Source organism: Marmota flaviventris, chromosome 8 (assembly GCF_047511675.1).
Source record: "Marmota flaviventris isolate mMarFla1 chromosome 8, mMarFla1.hap1, whole genome shotgun sequence".
NCBI classification, from domain to species: Eukaryota; Metazoa; Chordata; class Mammalia; order Rodentia; family Sciuridae; genus Marmota; species Marmota flaviventris.
Window position 1 is genome coordinate 3,968,035 of NC_092505.1, and position 22,412 is coordinate 3,990,446.

Genomic DNA, 22,412 nt, shown 5'->3' on the forward strand with positions numbered 1-22,412 from the left:
ACACTTAGGAAATCTTTGAGACTTGATTGGTAAGAATCAGGGTTTGAAGAGGGGTCTTTGCAGCTGCCTGTATGGCAAGCCTCCAGCTTCTCCTAAAGATCAAGCTGCCTATCAAGGTCCCCACAAGTTTCCCTGGAGACACAGCAGGGTGGCCTGGCTGGAGCATCTCCTTTCAGCAAGATCCAGGAGGCGGAGCCCTGCAGGGCAGCAGCCTGATCTGGGTAGGAATCGGTTTCATTTCTGAGCCTGGCTCCACCTCCAACTCCACCTCCAAGGCTGGGCTCAGAGGGACTGTCTCCCTTAGTTTTCCAGCAAGCAGGCGGGGTTTGGTGGAACCACCTAAAGCCTCCCAGCTGGACATCGCCTGCACTGTCACTGCACAGGGACAGGTGAGTGTCCAGAGAGGCGCGGGACAAGCACAGCGCATTCCTGCTGTGGACTGGCGCCCAGGGGAGGCACTGCGGGGGACATTGCTGCTTGCAGGGACTTTGCTGCTTGCAGGAAACAGTGATACTGACAGGAGCTGCAGGTGAGCTCAGACCCCTTTCATTCTAGTTCCCACCAACTAACTCCTGTGGAGGCTCTTGGGTGGAGTTTGAGAAACTGTCCCCTAAGTGGCAGTGGCTTTTCTGCTGGTGTTGGCGGGCAGGCACCCGGATGGGGAGTGCAGGGGTCGCAGAGGGCCTCAGGCTAAGGCTGAGCCCTGAGAAAGTTTCAGACCCAGGGCTGCTGGGGTGCGAGCCCACCCCAGCTGCTGACCATGGTCTCGGTGGGTTGTGTTTTCCCCCTAAGGAGGTGCAGCCAGCAAGGCCAAGTCCAGGAGACCCCTGGAAGGGCAGAGGAGTCCTCGGGATCCTGCAGGAGGTTCCCAGGAAGGGGTGGCAGAGACTGGCTTGGGCACAATGCCCCTGCTCCAGGTCCTCCCCAGCCGTGGACTTGGACTTGGAATCCCTAGGATCTTGGGGTCTTGGGGGTACAGAAGGGCGTCAGTGGCTGGGGCAGACTCAGGTTAGAGGTCTGACTCAGTTTGCAGAGATGCCTTGGGTGTGCCTGGAGGGGTGGAGAGTGGCAGGAGTCCTGCAGACTGATAGAGGACCCCAGGGGCCTCAGAGTCCTGTCCCCCACGAGGTTGGTGACCACTCACTGCTCAGATGGGGTACTAGGAATGAGTGGTCACATTGTAAGTCAAGGTTTTTCCTGGGAAGCCCATCAAGTGCTGGTGGCCACTAACTGTCAGTCCCAGAGGGTTCTAGAAGAAAAACCAAAAGGGCAACTAGCCCTGGGAGGGCTGTTGTGAGACCTAGAGTGAGCCACCTTGGGAAGGTGGCTGGTTCTCAGTGCCTTAGGCTGTCCCGAGAACTGCTGGGCAGGGGGTCTCTTTAGGCTCCTGAGGGAGGAAGGCTCTGAATCCTCCCTCTGTTCCCTGCTAGCCTTTGGGCTCTGAGCTGAAGATTCTGCCCCACATGGATGAGCCCAGCCTGCAGGCTGGATGGCCCCTCACCTGCTGTGGGCACTGTGCCCAGCAATGATGGAAGCTGGCACCTTGGTCTGGGAGATATGTGCAGGCTCCCACAGCCTGAAATCTGGAGTGGAGAGGCAGCAGCCTCCCACCCAACCTCACAGGACATTAGGTGGCCACAAGACAGGAACCTGCCCTAGAAAGGAACACAAAGAGTCCTCAGCACCTGGACAGTGGCCCTCCCTGACCCTAAACTGTGATGACAACAGAAGTCCAGGCAAAACCCAGTCCTCTGCACAAGGTGACCACAGTACCCTCGTGGGCCATGCCCAGTGGGGTCTGCAGTAGTGAGGGAGGAGAGCTAGGGAGGAGAGAGAGGGGCCCAGCTCCCTTGCAGTCTCCCCCCAAACCCAGGGTGCAGTATCTGCACCTCATGAACAAACATGGGCTGAGAGCTGCGGGTCATGGCCATAAGACTCTACCAAGACCCATGGTGCTGGATCTGCTTGGTCCAGGTGCACACGGCAGCTGGAGGCCCAGAGCAGTGAGAGTAGAAACTGGTGGAATGACTGAGATTCCCTTTCTGTGAATCCACCCTGATGATCAAAATGACCCTAGAAAGGTACAAAGTTTGTGGCTTGCAGACAAAACACACAGGACTTAGCTCTCAGGAATCTCTGTAGGAAAAAACAGAGGGAGGGAGCATATACCCAACGACTGCTTTGGTTGCTCAAAGTGAGTCCATGGTCCTGGAGAGCAGGCCAGGGACCCATGATGTCACCTGATGGTGTACTAAGGCCCACTGAGGCCGTCCTGGCCCAGTAACATGGTGATCCAGGGGACAGATGGAGGGGGTCTTCTCTGTGGAGCCAGGGACACTGTAGGAACCCAAGCTCTCAGCCCACGTTTGCTTGTGAGGTGCAGATCCTGTTTCCAAAATAGGTGGAGGGCGGTTGTCTCAAGAAGAGTTCTGTGGATGGACAGTCTCCATAAGTGACCTCTGACTCGATGGCCTTCCTTATCACCCGACTCCTACCAGACAAAAGGAGCCACCCTCCCTTTCCAGAGGGCCAGGGATGACTAGATGCTGCCCTCGAAGCACACAATCCTGGGGGTGGGCAGAGGCTGGCTGTTCTACAGAGGCCTGGGCTGTGTTCTTTACCAAGGCCCCATCACTCAGGGCCAGGGCTTCCACCTGCACTGACTGGCACATCTCCTGTGAAGTTCAAGGTGTGACAGGAGACAAGGAAGAAGATGAGTCCTCCTCCATCAGAAGTCAATTGTGCTAATCCTGCTGCTGTGGAATCCAACCATCTCTTCCCAAATGGAGATGCTTCCACGGCAGAGAGAAATGAGGCATTGGTAAGTGGCTCTGTTCAGAGGGATGCTTTATTTTGGGAATTTTGACACAGTAACAGGAAGATGACCGTCACAGTGGGTGTGAGTCCTTCCCATCCCCACCCTAAGACTTATAACCCAGCAGGAGGGGCGTCTGGGAGGGAAACGTAAGCAGGTGCTGTAAGGAGAGGAGGCGTCGGGTGGGCCTTCTCATTTGCCTGTGACTTCAACACTGCTGCTGACACCATGGGACAACTGTTGAGTGTTGCTTGGAAATGGAGTCCACCAGAGCAGGCGAGAGGCCAGCATTTCAAACCCGGAATAGCAAAGGCCCCAGCCCCCCCTCCCCAAGGACCTGGCTTGAGCTGGTCCTGACTCCTGACTCCTCCCCAGGGCCTCGAGAGCGAGTACTGTTGTGACTCCTCCTTAGAGCTGGGAAGCCGGACTGTGGAGGGAGGAGAACCTGTCACATCACCCGGCTGAAAGGGCCAGTGTTGGGATCAGTCTCCAGGGCGCCTCAGTCCTCACCCCATGTCTGCTTCGCCCCCAAAAGGTCTCCGTTCTACACTGAGGAGACCACGTGGCTTCCCTAGGGATGGAGTGTCCTAGTGAGACCTCCACACTGACCCGTGGTGAGACGGGGGCAGCACAGTGCGCCCTGGGTGTGGATGCCAGCCCTGTCCCTACACCAGCCCATCTGCATCCCCCTGGTCTCCCAGAACAACATGGCGCCCAGCCACATTGAGCTAACCCACGTAGTTGCACCTGGGCCCCAACAGAGCGTGCAAGGACCCAGTTGTCCTGCTCCAGGAGGGACAAGACTGACTCAGTTCATGGTGGCAGAGGTTTCAGTTCATGACAACTTACTGTTACCTTGAGATGTGGTGTCAGAGCACGCCAGGGAGCCTTGCCACACACGGTGCTCCCCTCAAAGGCTGGGAGACAAAAGAGAGAGGAAGTCTGGCCCCTACGTCTCCCCAGGCCTCACCTGTTATACTACAAAGTAGCTCCCAGTAATTCCAAGCTGGGAACCAAGGCTTCACCACATGTGCCTCCGGGAGACAGGTCCAAATTGTAACCTCTACTCTCCCCACCTGCCTGGGAAGCAGCTGGTCTTTTCTAGTCTGGGTGTGGGTGTACGTCTGTGAACCCACACGTCCACTTCAAGGTAAGAGTGACGGTGGTTCTCAAATGCGCCCCCAGCCACAGCATCCGCAGAGCCTGGAAGGTGCGGGAACTGCAGGTACTCGGGCCCTCTGCAGCTGAGACCTGGAGAGTTAGAGCCGTAGCATGGGGACAGGATCAGCGTCGATGGCCCGGGTGGATGTCTCTGGCCCTCTGGAACCTGTGTGCTCCCGGAGGCCACCTGCACAGCAGTGTTTATCACTTTTCATGGAACCATCCTAGGGGAGAGTGCAGAGCAGGATGAGGTTGCCTTGTCGGAATCCCACACTGGCCATCAGGTCCTGGCCAAGGCACCCAACTTCTAAAAAAAAAAAAAAAAAGAATAGCAGCCTAATGAATCCTCCTTCAAATAGAACAGAGTCACCTGCCTGGTTCCTGCCTGCTTCTAGATGAAGGCCAGCTGTGCTGGCGGGAGACACGCTGCCCCAGCCGTCCCTGGGTCACCCACCGCCCAAGCCATGCTCATCCTGCTTCTTTTTTGGGTGGGTCTAGAATCCCACGTTCCTGGGGTTTTCTGAGTGTGTTAAGCCTGTCAGAGAAGGAGGGTACAGCCCAGGGTTAGGGCTGTGCTCAGTAGAGTGGGAAGCCTTGGACTGAAACCCAGCACCAAATAAACCAACCCACACCAGAAGCAGTGTCTCCCCACCTGGTTGGTGGGTGTAGGAAGCTGCTGTCTAGCCCGTCTTTGATCCTCTGTAGAGGGTGTTTCAGGTGCTGGCCCTTTTAGCATTTCCTCTTTGGCCCTGTGCTACAACAAGTTGACTCTAAGGTGCATGGATGTAGTTTGTTTTGTATTTCCTGTTTTGGGGTCTTTATGAGGGTTTTGGACCTTTGGTTTATGTTTTGCATTCGATGGAGGGGTGCGTGCACGACTTCTTCAGGTATCCCCCCTCCCCTTGGTGGGATTCCAGGGACCCTATATTACTCCTGTCCACATTGCCATCTTTGGTGGAGCGTGACCTGCACATAACAGAGTGTCCTCTTGGCCTTCTCCAGGGGTCCGAGTTCAACCTCTGCAGGCAGTACGAGGAGAAGGTGCGCCCCTGCATCGACCTCATCGACTCCCTGCGGGCCCTGGGCGTGGAGCGGGATTTGGCCCTGCCTGCCATCGCCGTCATTGGGGACCAGAGCTCGGGCAAGAGCTCTGTGCTGGAGGCTCTGTCGGGAGTGGCTCTCCCCAGGGGCAGTGGTGAGAACTCATTTCTAACTATTGTCCTCGGGCACCTGGTGGCTCCCAGAGCAGTTCTGTATTCTCCACAGTCTGGAGGCTGCAGGTGGAAGGTGAAGGTGGGTTCTGCTGAGGTCCTTCTGGGCCTGCAGGTGGCCACCTCTTCACTGTGCCCTAACCTCATGTGGCCTTTTCTCTGGGCAAGATTCCTGGGGTCTCCACGTAATTTTACAAAGATGCCAATCACATGGGTCAGGACTTTCCTGTTGTGACCCCTGATGACATCTGTCAACTCTAATTGCCTCTTCAGTGGCCCCATCTGCAAACATAGCCACATCGGGGTGATTGGCTCAGCCTGTGCATTTGGGGTGAAGAGCTCTCTGTCTCTTACACCGTCTGGTTGCACGCCTTTGTGGATTGTATGGGGTCTGCAGTTGGTGGAGAGTCTGAATGGATAGTGTCCCTGCCCAGAACACAGTACACCTGGGTGTCTCTCCTGAGCTCATCCCACCAGGTTACTGGCCAGCTGGGGGGACAATGATGGGCATCTTAGAGTGATGCCTTTGACTTGCACAGACAGAGGAGCCTGTGAGAGCTCAGAGGCTGAGCTCTTAGACAGCCAGGATTCAGAGAGGGCTTATAGACGCTCCTTCTGAACGGGAATGTGTCCTGGGGGAGCAGTGAGTGGGGGGTGGCTCAGGAGCAGGGAGGGCCGCTTGCCTGTGTTTGGGAGATTGTCACCTGACCTGAAGGCAGTACATTGGGTTGAAACCCCGAAGTGTTCATGGGTTTAGATGAATGAGAGAAAGTCACTGGGGTGACTGTTCCAAAAGCTCATGTCTGAGGTCACCACAGACGCGATGCCCCAGTGCATGAGGTCACTGCAGGGTTTTGAGACCAGAGGCTTCTGCCTGGGCATCTCCCCTGATGATGGCATCAACCTTGGAGATCTGTGGGTGCATGGCCCCTCCAGCCTCCAGAGCAGAGCAGAGGACTGACATTAGTGTGGTCTCCTAGGTATCGTCACCAGGTGCCCTCTTGTGCTGAGGATGAAGAAGCTGGGGCAGGAGGATGAGTGGAGGGGCAAGGTCAGTTACCTGGACATGGAGTTGGAGCTCTCAGAGGCTTCACAGGTGGAAGGGGAAATCAATAAAGGTGAGTGCCCGTGGTCTTGCCTGGACACCAGGCCCAGCTAGTGCAGAGGGTCCCCGTCTCCCCTGCCTTGGGCCTGCTCCCTCGGGAGCCCTCCCTTCACCCACCCCAGAGCTACTGCACCTCCTCTGCCTCATGTTAGGGTCACACACACGACTTGGGGACCTGGGTACTGCAGGAGCAGTGAGCTGCCTTGGCCACACATGCCGACGTCATTATTTGCAGCCATGTTCTAGACTGTAACAGACATTCCAGAGAGATGGTGTCTACGCTCAGAAGCACCAGGTGGCCCTCAGGAACCTTCTCCCATTCTAAATGTGTCAATACCGAGAGGGGTCCAGAGAAAAGCAGGCTCCTAACAGAACTCACCGGTTCCTGGTGCCCTAACAAGTTCCCAGCTCTGGTCTGGGTCCCCTGGTGTCCTCACATTCCTCTCTGTGACTCTCCTCCCACACCCAGGGGAGGGTCACAGCATGCCATCAGGAAGGACTCCCGGCTGGCCCAGTGGAGATGTCCCAGGTCCCTCTATAGACAGTCCTGGGCACAGCAGGGAAAGTACCGAGTCACCTCTTGAGGAAACATGGGGTCCAATCTCCAAAGGGGAAGGGGCTCCAAACCTGCTGCCCCTCAGGACCCCCGAGCCAGAGCTGCTGTGGCAGGCTCCCTAAATGGGGCACCGCCCTTCAGCTGCACCCCGTGTCCTCTCCTCTCCACAGCCCAGAACCTCATCGCCGGGACAGGGCTGGGCATCAGCGATGAGCTCATCAGCCTGGAGGTCAGCTCCCCCAGCGTCCCGGATCTGACCCTCATCGACCTTCCTGGCATTACCAGGGTGGCTGTTGGCAATCAGCCCACTGACATCGGGCGCCAGGTGAGACTCCAGCCTCCACCTGCCTGTGCCCCGGATGAGGGGGCGCTGCATGAGTGCAGCCGGGAGTCCAGGTCCTGGTTGAAGGGGGCGTGTGGAGGCGAGTGGCAGTGGAGAGCCAATGTCACGATCCCCAGTGGACAGAGACGACCGTGTAGACAGGCAGCTCTGTCCTTCCTGCCTGTGGGAGCACAGCCTGCACTTCTGTAGCCTCCAAGAGTCCATGGTCGGGAGCTCTGGACGCTCCTTGAGCATTTCAGACATCAGAGCGTCACCTCGTCCCCTTCCTTAGAGAAGAAGGGACTTTGGGCCTCAGAATGCAGGAAGGCATCATCTCTGTGTGTTCAGCCGAGCCTTGGTTGGGTCACGGTGAAGTTTTGTGTGGAACGCACCCTGCCATCTCTTAGAGGGCTCCTAGTGGGCAGAGAGGGTGAAGGCACAGAGGAGGTGACACATGGCCCCCGTGGCTCTCACCCCAGGAAGGAAGACTCAGGAAGTGAGTCAGGCAGTAGGTCTGGTGTCTTGCTCTCCACTGGGACCCTCAGATCTGAGGCCTCAGGGACAGTAGGCAGCCACAGCCTCACGGCCTTCCCTGACCTGGGGCTCCACAGTCCGCAGGCACCGCTGCCCTGCGTCTGGCTTGGCAGAGCCACGGGGTTGTGTTTGCAGGTTCACTTGCCCACGGAGGAGGTTGCAGACACTGAGTGCCTGAGTGCAAGTGCATGGTCTGGGCCTGTCCCCTGCTTGTCCACCCCAGTGTGTCTGCTGCTTGTCCAGCCCAGTGCTGGGAAGTCACGGCCTCTTTTTCCTATAGATCAAGCGACTCATCAGGAAGTATATCCAAAAGCAGGAGACCATCAACCTGGTGGTGGTCCCCAGCAACGTGGACATCGCCACCACGGAGGCACTGAGCATGGCGCAGGAGGTGGACCCTGACGGAGACAGGACCATAGGTGAGAAGCAGGGAGCCGACGGTGGGACCACATCCCTGAGTCCAGGGGAGAGGCTGGCTGCCCGAGGGTACCTGCACGTGGCTCAGGAACCCCCCAGGTGTAGGTTCCGTGTCCACTGGGTCTGGAGGAAGGGAGCCACGTTGATCCTTATTGGCCACCTCATGGCCTCCTGACCCATGTCCCTTTGGGAAGGCGCCCTGGGCTCCGAGGGTGGGCAGGAACAGGAAGGAGAAGCTCCCAGTTGAGATCTCTGGAGGGCAGCCAGGCTGGTCTGTGCATGGTGAAGGACGGACAGAACACGGCCTGTCCCTCCATGGGCCTGGGTGCAGGAGCTGGGGAAGGGCCACCCCTCTAGCATGGCCCCCTGTCTCCCTGAGGCCTTCCCTGCAAGTCTTTGTGGACTGGGACTCCAGCTTGCTCGTGGGTTCTGTAGGGGCCCTTGTCTGCTGGCCCTGGGCTGGGAGGAGGCCGGGGGCTGCTTCTTCCCTCTGCCTTGGGACACTGCACGGTCTCTGATCCCAGTCCCTGGCTGGCAGGAATTCTGACGAAGCCCGACCTGGTGGACAAAGGCACTGAAGACACCGTGGTGGACGTGGTGAGGAACCTCGTGTGCCACCTGAAGAAGGGCTACATGATCGTCAAGTGCCGCGGCCAGCACGACATCCAGTCACGGCTGAGCCTGGCCGAGGCCCTGCAGAAGGAGAAGGCCTTCTTCGAGGACCACCCTCAGTTCAGGTTGGTCAGCTGCGCTTCCCCAAGGCCAGCCCCAAGCAAGACGGCCGTCCCTGCCGGGGAGAGTGGCTGGGCTGAAGCAGGTGTTGGCAGCGTGTGTGTGTGTGTGAGTGTGTGTGTGTGCGCACATGGGAGTGAGTGTGCGTCAGCCTGTGTGCCCCCGGCACTGACTGCAGAGCTGTCCTGAGAGGAAAGGGACGCACACAGCCTTGCCCCCTAATTTAAGGGAATAAGGAGGCTGCTTGCTGCGGTCATCTAAGCGTGTGGGGCTGGAACCAGAGTAGAAACATGGATGGAACAACAGAGAAAAACAGAGAGCCCAGGTCGGACACAGGTGCCTGCGTGTTTGACACTGACCAACGCACATTTCACCCAAGGAGCCAGAGAGGTCGCTGCCAGTCAGGGGCATGGGGTTGTGTTGAACACCTGGGGAAGCCTGAATGGGGTCTTCCCTAACTAACAGACCAAAACGGACATCAGCTGTAGTTAACTTAGCCATGAAAGGTGACCATGCGGGTCCCTGTGACCTCGGCCCCGGCATCTGCAGTCGCAGGTGCAGAAGTGCCTGTGTCCAGTGAGGCCTCTTCAGAAGGCAGGACTGACGGACACGCTGGTGGGATCTCAAAGAAGAGCCAGGGGGAGTCTCAGCCTTATTGCCTTCAGTTCCCCGGGGGCTTCCGGGCGTCCCATGGAGTGACAGGATGTCCCAGGTGCATGCACAGAGTGGCAGCTGCAGTGCGTTCCACAGCAGCCAGAAGGTGAGAGACACCCAACATCCGAGGAGCGAGGAGTGCAGAAGCAGGGTAGCTGTGGGCAGGTGTGGACGCTCCCGCCCAGGCTCAGAAAGGCAGGAAGCCCCCTCCTGCTGCCACGTGGCTGGACCTTGAAGACACTGTGCCAAGGGAAAGACTGTGACACCAGACCAAGGCCGTGTGTCTGCACTGGACGAGGTCCCTGGAGCCAGGAAACTCACAGCCACAGGAGAGAACTGGCCAGGCCTTGGAGGAGGTGGGAACGGGGCTTGGCGGTTAATGGAGCAATGTTCAAAGACAGGAAAGTTCTGGAGGTGGGAGGTGGCCGTGCTGAGCCACAGTGTCAAAGTCATAGCGTCTCTGAAGTGTGCACTCTAAATAGCTAAAAGTCAAACAACATGGCATGTTTCATACACGTTGGGAAAAATGGATGGTTGTGGACAGTCAGGCTTGGTGAGGGTCTCCAGCCCCTGCCGCCTGCCACCCTCAGGGACTACCAATGTCAGAGACCTGCAATACCTCACCCTGTGGGCCCAAGTTTGGCATTACAAGGAGACTCTGTGGCCTCCCTCCTCCACGTGAACATGGTTGCAGTTCTCACCCTGGGGCAGCTGTGTCTCTGGGTTCCCCAGTTGTCACGTGTGTATGTAAATAGGCACCATGTTTGTGTGCAGTCCTGTCCCCACAGGTGCTGTGTAGTCACGCCTGTTACACACGGAAGGGTGTGTGTGTGCTACGGAAGCGTGTCTGAGGTGTACACGTGTATGTTTTGGAGACCAAATCTGCAGTTGGATGTCTTGAGACACATTTATTTGATGAGCTGGAAGGGACAGTTCCAGCCTCTGTGGACATACCTGAGCTGCCCACAGGCAACCAGGTCTGATCCAGCCCTGAGCATTGCTTGGGTACCAGCTGTATGCCCTTGTGTTCGGTTGGAAGCGCCTGAGTCTGTCCCAGCCTCCCATCTGCACATGCAGACTCTGATGTGCTGTCCACGTGACCACAGATGTCCCTTTTGCTCTCTCTCCCAGGGCTCTGCTGGACGAAGGAAAGGCCACGATTCCCTGCCTGGCGGAGAGACTGACCACTGAGCTCATTGCACACATCTGTGTAAGCAGAGCCCCATGTCCTCTCTGAGGGGTCCCTGGCACCCAGCCGTCCACAGTGCTGGGGAGGTCCTGTACCCAGCCCTCTCAAGGCTTCTCGGCACACATCCTGCTGTCTTTGCCGTTGGTGACTCCAGCACGAGAAGCCTTGGTGTTGGGATTCTGCTGCCTCACACAGCAGATGTGGGTGGCACCCTGGCTGTGAGTCCATCTGTCCTGGGGTTTGATGTGTGGGTATCCTTAGGAGCTGGGTTCCCAGTGGGTCTCCAGGGAGAAGAGTGTTGGATTCTGTGGGACCTGGCAGTGTCTCGCTCACACCACTGTAATTCTCAGCAGTTAGGGCCTCAGCCCGTGTGGACTGCGGCAGCAGCCCTGTTGGAGAGCTGCCTCCCGTGTGGGCACAGAGTCTCAGTAGAGATCTTGCCATGCTGCCCAGCACCAGCGTTCAAGGTCTTTCCCAAAGTCCCAGGGTGCAGGTGGAGAGCAGGGTGATGTCTGGTGGACCTGGTCATGAGGGTGGAGCTCTCTGGGCCAGCGTCATGCAGAAAGAGCTCATCCCTTAGCAGACTGCCCACGTAGAGCTGCCTGGGACTTATCTTTGCCCCTGCACTGGGTCACACTCCTAAACCCAAGCTCAATTTTTCTTAGCTAGGTCACTGTCCTCGAGGCCCAAGGTGAGTCTGAGGCCCATCAGCTGGCTTCAGACTCTGAGTCTCCCTCCTCACATTGCCAGTCATGGGCGCGTGTGAGGGAGGCTGCTGAGGGCCTGGCGGCACCCTCCAAGCTGCAGGGGCGGGGACCTGGGGGCACTCAGTCACCTTGTATTTTATTGTATTTATTTTTAATTTTTAAATAGGACTTTCGCATTTATTTCTGATTTTGCTTCAGACGTGATGTGATTTCTTTACATATGAAATATATCAAGTATATACAAAACAGTTAATAGACACTTATATACGAACTTGGTAGATTTTTTGGTATTTGCTTCAGATTCCCCCCCTTTTTTAACCAGTCCATTTTTATGTGTTGTTTTTACATATATATATGAGGGTGGAGTGCATTTTGATATATTTTACATACGTGAACTATAACTTCCCATTCCTATGGTTGTAATGATGTGGAATTGCACTGGTCATGTATTTATGTATATGAATGTAGTAAATTATGTCTGATTCTCTCTAAAGTCATCCCTATTCTCAGCTTTCATTTCTTTCCTTGATTCACTTTTGTTTAAATCAATGAACTTCTCTTTCCCCCTCCCTCCTCATTTATTGGGTGTTATTATCCACATGTCAGAATGTTTGGCCTCTGTTTTGTTTTGCTTTTTTTGGATTGGCTTATTTCACTTAGTAGGATAATCTCCAGTTCCGTTTCTTTAGTGGTCAATGCCATAATTGACTCTTCGCTATGGCTGAGTAATATTCCACTGTGTACATACACCACATTTGCTTTATCCATTCATCTGTTGAAGGGCACCTGGGTTGATTCATAGTTTAGCTATTGTGAATTGAGCTGCTCCAAACATTGATGTGGCTCTGTCCCTGTAGTTCACTGATTTTAAGTCCCTTGGGTATATACCGGGTAGTGGGATAACTTTAGCCACCTGTTAGGAACAGAAGTCCCTGCTAGCTTCTCCCTGCTGAGAACAACATCTAAGTGTTGAGGAATCTCAAGTTGTTCCAACTGCAGACAGTGGATCTGTCTGCACCCCTGCACCACCAGAGCTCGTGGAACATGATGCAGAAGCAGTGGCCCCCTGGTGGCTCCTAGGTGGCCAGGAATCATGTTCAGTGGGCGTCTCTGTGCGGCTCATGGGCTTGTGTGCAGGAGCAGGCTGTGGGCAGCCCTGGTGGAAGGGGATGCCCCAGTGTGTCTCTCTGCACAGGAAAGTCTTTAGAGGACATCAGGACGTCACATGTACCTTGCAGCTACTCTGGTGAGCAGGCCTGTGGCCTCATTTTTTTTTTCCGCGTCCATATTTGTATATCCCATCGTTTTCCCAGAAATCCCTGCCACTGCTGGAAAATCAAATAAAGGAAAATATCCAGAAAGTAACCGAGGAGTTGAAATACTTTGGCGTGGACGTCCCAGAGGAGGAGAGCTTGAAAACCTTCTTCCTGATAGACGTGAGTATTCCCCGGGGCCTCGTGGGGCAGATTCCGCCTGGTGTCCACACGGGGACGCTGAGCCTCATCCGCTTCTGTCCTCACTCCCATGAGGCTATCCACGGCCCTCTGCCCACTTGGCCCTAAAAGGGACAGGGCTGAGGCAGTGGCCAGGGAGTGGAGGGTGTGTGCAGGCTGGGTAGCAGGGAGTAGGTCTCAGTCCTCTCCTCCACTGAAGGTGGAAGGGAAGGGTGGGGCTTCCTGGTACCTGAAATGCCTCACCCCCTTTAATCCAGGGTCGCCCAGGAGGGGGAAAGGCTCATCCAAGCCCAGCACCCACAGGCCTGCAAACACCCTGGCGTCTGTTGTTTGAAGGTCTGCTCACACTGATGTTGTCCTTATTTGCAGAAAATCAATGAGTTCAATCAGGACATCAATGCTATAGTACAAGCCGAGGAAGTTGTAGGGCCAGAAGAAATGCGGCTGTTTACCAGGATGCGAAAGGAGTTCCACAAGTGGAGTACTGTGATTGAAGAGAACTTCCAAAAAGGTGAGGGTGCTGGGTGTGTATAAGCAGTGGAAACCCGCGGCTCACTGTTCTGGGTGTGTGAACGCCAAGGTCCAGGCGCCAGCTGATTGGGTGTCTGGTTTCAAGATGGCGCTGTCTAGCTGTGTCCTCAAGGGAAGCAGAGGCCAGACTCCCCTGGGCCTGTTTCTAAGGGCAGGCACCCAGATGTTGGGGTAGAGCCCTCGGGACCACATTGGAGAACTTCAGCATGAACTTGGGGACACGTTTGGCCATGTCAGCGAGTCCAGGCCTGGTCATGGCAGGAGCCTTGGGCTGAGTCTGGGGGAGGAGGTTCCTTGGTGGGGATGCTGGGGAGGCAGCTAGGAGAAAGCAGCTCACCTGCTCGGCTCCATGCTGCGGACGAGGCCATGAGCCGTCATGACTGATGTCCAAGGTTACCACAGAACACTTCTTAGCCCCCAGAAGAGACGCTGCTCCCCAATAGTGAGTGGAGGGACATGGTGCATCTGGTGTCCTACATCCCAGTGAGGGTACTGCTGGCATAAGCCTGGCCACCTGTGGCAGCAGAGAATGAAGACAAAGAGCCCACTGGAGACCACCTGTGCGCCCTCCCCCCTCCCCCAGGAATCTGGGGAGGAAGAGGGCAGTTCTGGAATGATCTATCCAGATTTCAAGAGGCTGAAGGAAGTCATAGATGAGTTGATCAGGGTGTGGCAGCCAAGCACATTCCAAGTGACCTGCTGTCCCTCGAGGACCTTGATGTGTGTCCACTATTCACTTCCACCATCCAGAGCTTCAGAGCAACAGATTTCTTTGGCTTTTAGTCTCAAACCTGGGAAAGTGGTGCTCCTCTCTGGGTAGGCCACCCTGTGGAATCCATGGGCCGACGGCATGGAGGTGGTGGGGATTTGGAGCGGTGCTCTTTGGAGAAGCCCATGGACGGCTCATTAGGGGACAGCGATTTACCTCATCACTGTGGCCTCTGTTCCTACACTGCTCAGCCCTGCAATTCCAGGGAGCAGAGGCTGTCCCCTGCTGTGGGTGCCTCTGGGGTTAGGGAGGGACAACTGCCCATTTCCAACAGGGAATCCTTTGCAATCACACGGGGGTGAAACGCAGTGCATGGAGTGTAGAAGACAGAGCTCTTGAGACTCCATAATAACACCCGAATAACCCAGTGAGAAAATGGGAAGAGACACGACTTCAGGAAGAAGACCCAGAAATGGCTGCAGGCACCTGAAAACCACAGGGTGACCGCTTCACAGCCAGGGACAGACACGACCCTCATGAGCTGTGGGTGGAGAGGGAGGTGGCACAGCTGCTTTGGATGATGGCCAGCAGCTCCACCACTAGGTCCACACTCCAGGGCCCTGAGACCCATGTCCACACAGGAACTGCAGAGCAGGGGTCCCCACAGCAGCCCAGGTCTCCTCACATGGTGGACTTGGCCCATGTCCAGCTCTCCTCTGTGGTGCTCACAGGAGCACCCTTATTTAGACCCATTGCCTCTTACAGACCCTGCCCACACCAGGGTCGCACTATGAGGCCTTAGGTGGTGGGACCCCCACCTGCATTTCCAGGAATTTCCCCAAACCACACACAACTGTGCCATGTGAAATTCTCAGTCCCAGGCCCAACGCGTGACCCATTCTGAACATGGCTGGACCTTGGACACACCCTGTAGGTGCAGGAAGCAGTCCCAACAGGCCACATGCACCTGCGTCAATACCTATGATGTGTCCACAGTGGGCAGAGCTGTCGGTCAGCCAGCAGAGTGGTGGTCGCAGGGACTGGAGAGAGGGACCAACTGGCAGGGACAGTGACGGCCTGTGGTGTATTCCAGGGGAGGACTTCTCAGCCTCTAGAAGAGATAGTGGTGGATTAGATAGTGGTGGAGTCCCAGATCAGTTAGACACGCTGAGAGCCACAGGACTGTCCACTTGGCAGAGTGAGTGGTATTGCCTGTGAACTGACCTCAAAAACAATTTCCTACCAGAAAATCCCTGAGCAAACAGGCCCCAGAGACCATCCTTCCAGGTGGGAAGCTGGGCCCCTCTGAGGCTGCACCCTGAGGGAGCGTCCCCATGGTCAGGCACCTTGGGCACACAGTGTGAAGAGAAGCTGAGCATTCTGCCTAGTGGACAGTGTCACTGAGCCTCGTTACAGCACCTGAGGTGCCTGTGCCCTCTTGTCCCCTCTATGACGGACACCTCCTCTGTCACCACAGCCCAAGAGCACCTGGTGGGCAGGTGGCTGCAGCTGATGTCAGGGTCATTGCTGCCCCCAGAGGCCCTGTGGTCCTGGTTGGGGAGGCGATGTGTCGTCCTCTCTCTCTGGCAGAAGTGGAGCAGAGTGACACAATGACACAGGCCAGTGCTTTGTCCAGTAGGCCTTCCCTGAGACCCTGCGCCTGATATTTCCTTGTGTGACCCCTGGGGGGGGTCTAGGGACACCACAAAGGCCATCTCCTTACTACAGACCAGAGGGTCATCCATTCCCAAATCGAGGTTCCTGGGAATTCGCTTCTCCCACTGAGGTCTTCAGAAGACCAGGAAGGTGGTGTCGACCACCCGCGGGGGTCTTACCCACAGCCCCTTTCCTCCTGTAGGGCATGGAGTTCTGCGTAAAGAGATCAGGAAGTTTGAAAACCAGTACCGTGGCCGGGAGCTGCCAGGCTTTGTGAACTACAGGACGTTTGAGACGATCATAAAGGAGCAGCTCAGGTCCCTGGAGGAGCCGGCCGTGGACATGCTGCACACGGTGACGGGTGAGCACCACGTCACTTTCTGGCCTTCACTTCTCAGGCAAGGAGGGTGATCGGAGCCGGGCTCGGGTTCACAGCTGTTCCCGGGGTTTTCTCCCAGCAGCCCTCTCTGCCGCCCAGACCCCAGCCTGCTGTAGGGCTCCATTCTGACACTGCCACCCCACTGGTTAAGGACACACTCCCCCAGACTGTCCCCAAGAGTATGCATAGCCCATCAGGAGCACATCCCTGCCTGTCCCTCAGGCCTGCCCCGTCCTCCGGTTGGGGCGTCACAGGTGATCCCAGGAACATGCTGCCTGGCCTCTGCTGTGCGTGCTGAGGGTGTTGAGGACACGGGGCTTGTGCCATGACGGGTGGCGTGGGTCTCAGCTCAGACGCTCAGAGGTTTTCTGGAGGCCTCCCCACCCGGGCCTGGTGATGACTGGAACCCCAGCCCCACTTCCCTCCCCGGAGGGTGGGGTGGGGTGGACATGGCAGCTTCCACAGCTGGCTTGTCCTCCTGGTGACCAACCCTCATCCTGAATCTGTCTGTGCCCACAGAAATGTTTAGTGGGGCGAGAGATGCTCCTATGAGGCAGGAGGTCCCCATGCCCCCAACAGGCATGTCAGGGCTGGAGGCCAGGCTGGGGTTCCCTCTGCCACCCTGCCCCTTGCCCCACGGCCCTGAGCACAGCCCTTGCAACGCTCTGTGTGTTGGCTCCTCTGAGAAGCGGGGTTGGGGGAATGGCCATGCACCCGGTGAGGGCCTGGCACTGCCTCAAGGGTCGAGTGGGTGCGGTGGCATTGCTGTGGTCAGGGAACCAGGTCAGAGCCCTGAGGGCAGACCCGACTTTGTCCTCTCTCACCCCTTCCTGAAATCATCTCCCCGAGGTTTGGAGAAGGCCTGATGTCTCCCCTCCTCCCCTCCCCGCACACCCTGCCTCTTCATCAAGAGTGGTAATAGAGGTGGCCAGGGGCCAGCTGGTGGGGCAGCCTCCCCGGGCTCAGCAGGGTGAGTCCCAGGAACCTGGCCTGCTGGGTGGCGTCCCCACCAGCACCCTCGTCACTGCAGAGCTCTGGCCTATGGTGACCTTGTGGTCCTTGCAGCAGGCCCCGAAGTTACCCAAGAGAAGTGCAGTCAGTCAGCATCTCGGGAGCTACTTGTGTTTCACAAAGCTGAGGTTTGGGGTCAGTTCAGACTATTCAAGGGTGACGATCTGGTGCTCTGGGATCAAGGACGATCCCGTGAATAGGAAGAGCGGGAATGTGTGCTCCTAACACGAGAGCGATGGCGGGAATTTCTATGTAGTGAGAATCAGCTCTTGCATTTCGTTTCAAATGAATATCGTGGTCCTGCAGATTCTCTGGACAACCTTCAGGCTGATGTGACAGTTTTATCGTTAAGTATGACTAGAATCCTGGTCCCCACAAGCCACATTCTTTGAAACTGAGCTCACATGAGTGTTCTGTGGAGTGGCGGCCAGGGCTACTGAGCGAGGAGACCCCTCCGAGGACCTGAGGGCCCACTTCTGCAGGTGCGGGAGGGGGAGCAGGCCTGGCCCCTGGCCTGTCGTGTGTCTTGGGCTCTGTGCAGGCTGCGTGGGCCACCAGGGCCGCCACCACTGTCGAACCTCTTTTTCTCTTTGGTCAGATATGGTGCGAATCGCCTTCACAAATGCTTCAGAAAAGAACTTTGCTGAATTTTTTAACCTCCACAAAACTGCCAAGGTGAGAAGAAGCCGTGGTTTTCGAAGGCTGACCCCAGGCTGGCGGGGGACCCTACCTGTTTCCTCTGTCCGTTCCCGGCCTCTCGTTGGCTCTTGGAGAAGCAGTTCCTCCACCAGGTCGGGTTGGAGCCAGAGGAGGGTTGGGGAGGGAGAGAGCAGGCAGAATCGCAGCCTGTGACTCTCAGGAGAGAGGCCGCCTTGGTCAGGTTGGAGGTCACAAGGTGGGCGTGCCCCCAGCTGGGGCCCTCAGTGAGAAGCTGAATACAGAAACAGCATCTGTGGAGAGTGAGCAGAGAGCGAGGAGTGAAGGAGACCCTCGTGCCCAGGGGACAGGCGTGGCCCAGAGCCCAGCAGGGCCACCTGGGGAGAGGGCTGCTCAGTGGGCTCAGGACCCCAGGGCTCTGACCTCAGCTGGGGTCAGGCCTGATGAGCAGGGGGTGGCCCAGGCTGCCCCAGGCCGTGCCGTGCTCACCTTGGTGACCCAGGCTGTGGGCATGCTGATGACCCACTGCCTACTGCCCGGGTGACTTGGTGGAGGAGGTTGAGCTGTGTCTCTCTCACCGCAGTCCAAGATTGAGGACATCAGGCTGGAACAAGAGCAAGGAGCGGAGAGGTGCATCCGGCTTCACTTTCAGATGGAGCAGATCGTGTACTGCCAGGACCAGGTCTACCGGGGCGCGTTGCAGGGCGTCAGGGAGAAGGAGGCAGAGGAGGAGAAGAGGAAATCCCACGGCCAGAGCCAGTCTGTCTCTGCAGAGGAGTCGTCCATGGCTGAAATCTTCCAGCACCTCGATGCCTATCGCAAGGTGCGTGTGCAGGGTCTCCATCCTAGGGGTTCTGTGGTTTCCCTGCTGCCTGAGCCCCGCTCTGTCTATGGCACGGTGGCTGTGAGGTGACCATCAGCCAGCTCCACCTCTCAGGTCTGGGTGAGCGTCCCTGGGGGCAGCTCCACCTCAGGTAGACAGAACTGGTTGTGGCTTAGAGCACGTGGTAATCTGGCTTCCACTGGCTGTGTGGCTCTGGCCAAGCCGCTTACCCTCTCTGAGACTTGGATTCTTCTCTGTGCAGTGCTGTCTCATGGAGAATGTTCCGTGAGAGGCGTGTGGGCGAGTCTCCCAGCACAGGGTTGGGATGGCTTGGCAGCTCACAGGGACCCATGTCCTGGAGACGCCTGCTTGGCCTGGCGCTGCCTTTGCTCCCCATGTGAAGTCACAGGTGCAGCTCAGGCGGAGCTTCTGGGGCCTGAGCATCTGCAGAGTGAGGCGCTGGCCCCTCCTGGTTTCCAGACCCAGCCCTCCCCACTCTGGGCTGCGGTGGGCAGAGTGTCTCTGTGTGCACCTTGCACAGCCCGCAGCTCTGCCTGGATGCCCTGTGCCTGGGGGGGCCAGGGGCACTGTGGCTCGTGGCCTGGCGCAGCGCATGGGTCCAGGTGGAGAGCACCCTTGGAGTGCAGGGCTGGCATCCAGGGCCCAGCCCCATCCCCTGCAGACTCAGGGCTGCAGACCCGGAGTGAGCCGATTGGGGGTGGCAGGAGTGCAGGGCCCATCCCGCAGCCCCTGGTACCTGGGTGCTCAGGCTGCCCCAGTGGGGCACAGGGAGTTTTGGGAGAGGGCGAGGTGTGACGGAGCAGAACGGCTGACCCTGCAAATGCATGGCCACCACCCCATGGGAGCCTGCAGCCTGCCCGAGGAGCAGCCCTTCTCCAGGGTCTTGTGGCTGCTCCCAGGTGACTCCGTGCGCTGCAGAGCTGCACTGCACCTGCGTGTTCTCCTGCTTCTGCACAAAGGCTCGCAGGCTGCCCACGGCCCTGCACCTGGCCCCTCGTACTGCTCCCTGGAGATGGGTCCACTCAGATGCCAAGAGCAACCTGGCTCCCCCAGTGACTGCCCAGTGTCCCACGTTAGGGTGGAGCACAGGAGTCCGTCACCTCTTGACAGCACCATCTCTTTGCAGCCTCTGCTACCACAGGGAGGTTGCAGAGGTGACCCTGTCCACAGCCCATGCCTGTGGAAGCCTGCAGTGCCCGAGCCAGGTTCCGCAGGCAGACAGGACCCGAGGGATATGTCTAAGAAGTCAAAAATTGGCCAATGACTGTGGCCAGTGACTGCGGAGCTGGAAACTGGGGCCAAGTGAGCCGAGCCCGCGGCTGGGGTGTCCTCTTGCCCTGAAGGCCTTTCCCTGACCGGAAAGGCCCACCCACAATGTAGAGTCATCTGCTTACTTAGGGCCAGCTGACCCTTGCATGCCCAGGTCCCAGCATGTCCCCCAAGGGCCCCTTTGCCCGCAGCCGTCCCCTCCTGCACAGCAGCTGGGGCTCCCACCACTCGCCCCAGGCGCACCATGCTCTGCTCCCTCTCAGCCTCCCCTGCAGCAGCCACTGGGTGCTCCTCGCCTGCCTGGCGTCTTCTTCGCTGGCATCTGACCACACGCTTCATCTCCTGGGCCATCCCAGAGGGTCCTGCCCTGCACCCTGCCTCCCAGGGAGGGAGACTGAGCCCCAGGGAGGCCGCAGGACCTGCCAAGCTCCAGCACGTGCCCATTTGCTGAGGTCGGCCTGTGCAGAGGAGCCGTCAGGGATGTGGAGACGGGGTTTGTGCCGAGTGTGTTGCTGCCTGGTTTAGGAAGGTCTGCCTCTTCCACGAGGACGAGCCGATGGTCAGGGAGGCTGGGAACACTCGCTCCAGCTCGGTCTTGGACACCTGTGGGGTGGTTCTCTGCCCCGTGCAGGGCTCCCCCCGTCCCCAGCACAGAAGCCTCTGTCGGGACTGAGCCCAGGCGAGGGCCTGCACCCCCAGTCTGGGTCCGTCCAGGGTTCCTGTGGGGAGGTCAGCGTGCCCTGCTGACCTGGCCTCGCCTCCTGTGACCTGTCCCTTCCTCCCAGGAGGCTCACAACCGCATCTCCAGCCTCGTGCCCTTGATCGTCCAGTTCTTCGTCCTGAAGACGTTCGGCCAGCAGCTGCAGAAGGCCATGCTCCTGCTCCTGCAGGACAAGGACGCCTGTGGCTGGCTGCTGAAGGAGCGCAGCGACACCAGCGACAAGAGGAAGTTCCTGAAGGAGCGGCTCTCGCGCCTGACCCAGGCTCGGCACCGGCTGGCCAAGTTCCCTGGCTAAGGCTGTGTGCACCAGGTCCACAGCACAGGGAGGCGGCCCTGGCCTTTCCTGGTGGCTCTGTGACGACTGTCCCTCAGCAGAGAGGGAGCATGAGCCCGGCTGCCCAGGCAAGGGCTCTGCTGGCCCCTGGATGAGGGTTGGGGGCTCTGGGAGCCTGTGATTCCCCGTGGTCAGAGGAGAGCCCTGAGCTGGGCCAGAGGGCTCAGCGCCCTGCCAGTGTCCTTCCTGATTTGTAATGTCCTCTCAGGAGCCTTGTCTTGCTGTGGGTGGGAGGGCTCGTGGTGGGTGTCCACCTGTCCCTAATAAACCCTGCTGCCCGGCACTTCTCTGACACGTTTGTACCTGGGGAACCCTGAGTATGGCAGGAGGAGGGGCCTTGTGCCCGACCTGCCCTGAAGCTGCCCTCCCCAGGGCCTGGAGGACAGAGGACAGCAGCGTCCTGCTGTTTCCTAGAGATGGCCGGGAAGGGGGCAAGCTTGGGAAGCCATGACCTCAGGTTGTCACTGGTACCTGCTGGGCGCCTGGCCTGCAGGTGAGGCTCTCTGGGTCCTGGTGGAGAGGACGCTCTGCCAGTTCTGCTGAGAGGTCCTGGCCGAGAGGGCGGCTGGTGGGGTGTGCAGGACGGAGAGGCCCTGTGTGGCCAGCAGGGAGACCATGGGCAGCCACGAGCCACACCCCACACCCGAGCCTCCGTGCTGCTGCTTGACCTTCATCCCCTGGGGCCACCAGGACGGAGGGCAGCCGTGCAGCAGTGCCCCGGGGATGGGGCACCCGTGGCCTTGGCCCTCAGAGGAGCAGTGCAGCTCTGGCCTTCAGGAAGGCCTGAGCCCACACAGAAGGCAGGGACCACCCCAGGCACGAGGGGCAAGGACCAAGCAGCAGAGGGACATTGTCTAGGACACTCAGGCCGACCAGTCCTGCTGGCCTGGGGCCCCTGTGCAGCCACAGCTGGGTGATCCTCTAACTCTGCTGCCCGTTGACAGGGAGGGCCTCAGGCCACACTGGACGCTGCCTGTCAGGGGCAGGGTGGGTCTGGGTTATGCCCCTGCCCCTCCCAGGCACACCCCCACCCAGATCTCTTCTGACCATGAAGCTTCTTAATCCATCCTTGGACGGTGTCGGGTTCGCCTCCAAGACGGGAGGCAGGAGGACTGTGGGCTCGGCATAGTCCGCAGCTGTGGCAGGTGTCTCCACGAGGTGGGGGCTGCCTGTGCCCCTGCAGCAGGACCCGGAGCCCGGGAGCTCCAGAGCTGACCGCCGGCTGCAGTTGGGGAAAGGACTGCGCCAGTTCATGAGGCTGGGTGGGCAGGGCCACTCCTTGTTTGGTTTTTTTATTTTTGTGGTGCTGGGGATTGAACCCAGGGCCTTGTGCATGCGAGACAAGCACGCTACCATCTGAGCTGTGTCCCCAGCCCCAGTGCCACTTCCTAATGGCCCCAAGTCTCTCCAAAGACACCACTTATCCTCTCCCCCCAGAGACACC

General features: G+C 58.1%; 2 protein-coding genes across 5 annotated transcripts in view; one reads left to right on the plus strand and one right to left on the minus strand.

The window, feature by feature from the left end:
• Positions 1-285: 285 nt before the first annotated feature.
• LOC114080200 (interferon-induced GTP-binding protein Mx1) lies at positions 286-21,024 on the plus strand. 4 transcript variants are annotated; one of them, XM_027921785.3, is made up of 14 exons: positions 286-389; positions 2,684-2,821; positions 4,979-5,171; positions 6,168-6,305; positions 7,019-7,173; positions 7,985-8,123; positions 8,660-8,858; positions 10,639-10,717; positions 12,717-12,839; positions 13,227-13,368; positions 15,956-16,114; positions 17,742-17,818; positions 18,384-18,623; positions 20,699-21,024. In XM_027921785.3, the coding sequence occupies exons 2-14, from the start codon at positions 2,714-2,716 to the stop codon at positions 20,927-20,929; spliced, it is 1,983 nt and encodes a 660-aa protein (XP_027777586.3). In that variant the 5' UTR covers positions 286-389; positions 2,684-2,713; the 3' UTR covers positions 20,930-21,024. The 4 variants fall into 4 exon arrangements, with proteins under 4 accessions (XP_027777586.3, XP_034491409.2, XP_027777587.3 ...); XM_034635518.2 differs by having other exon boundaries at positions 295-529; positions 2,640-2,821; XM_027921786.3 differs by having other exon boundaries at positions 295-529.
• Positions 15,012-22,412, minus strand: part of Bace2 (beta-secretase 2) — a 99,272-nt gene continuing 91,871 nt past the window's right edge. The window contains exon 10 of the transcript XR_011708283.1: positions 15,012-15,208. The gene's annotated coding sequence lies outside the window, so the exon portion shown is untranslated. The remainder of the gene's footprint in view (positions 15,209-22,412) is intronic.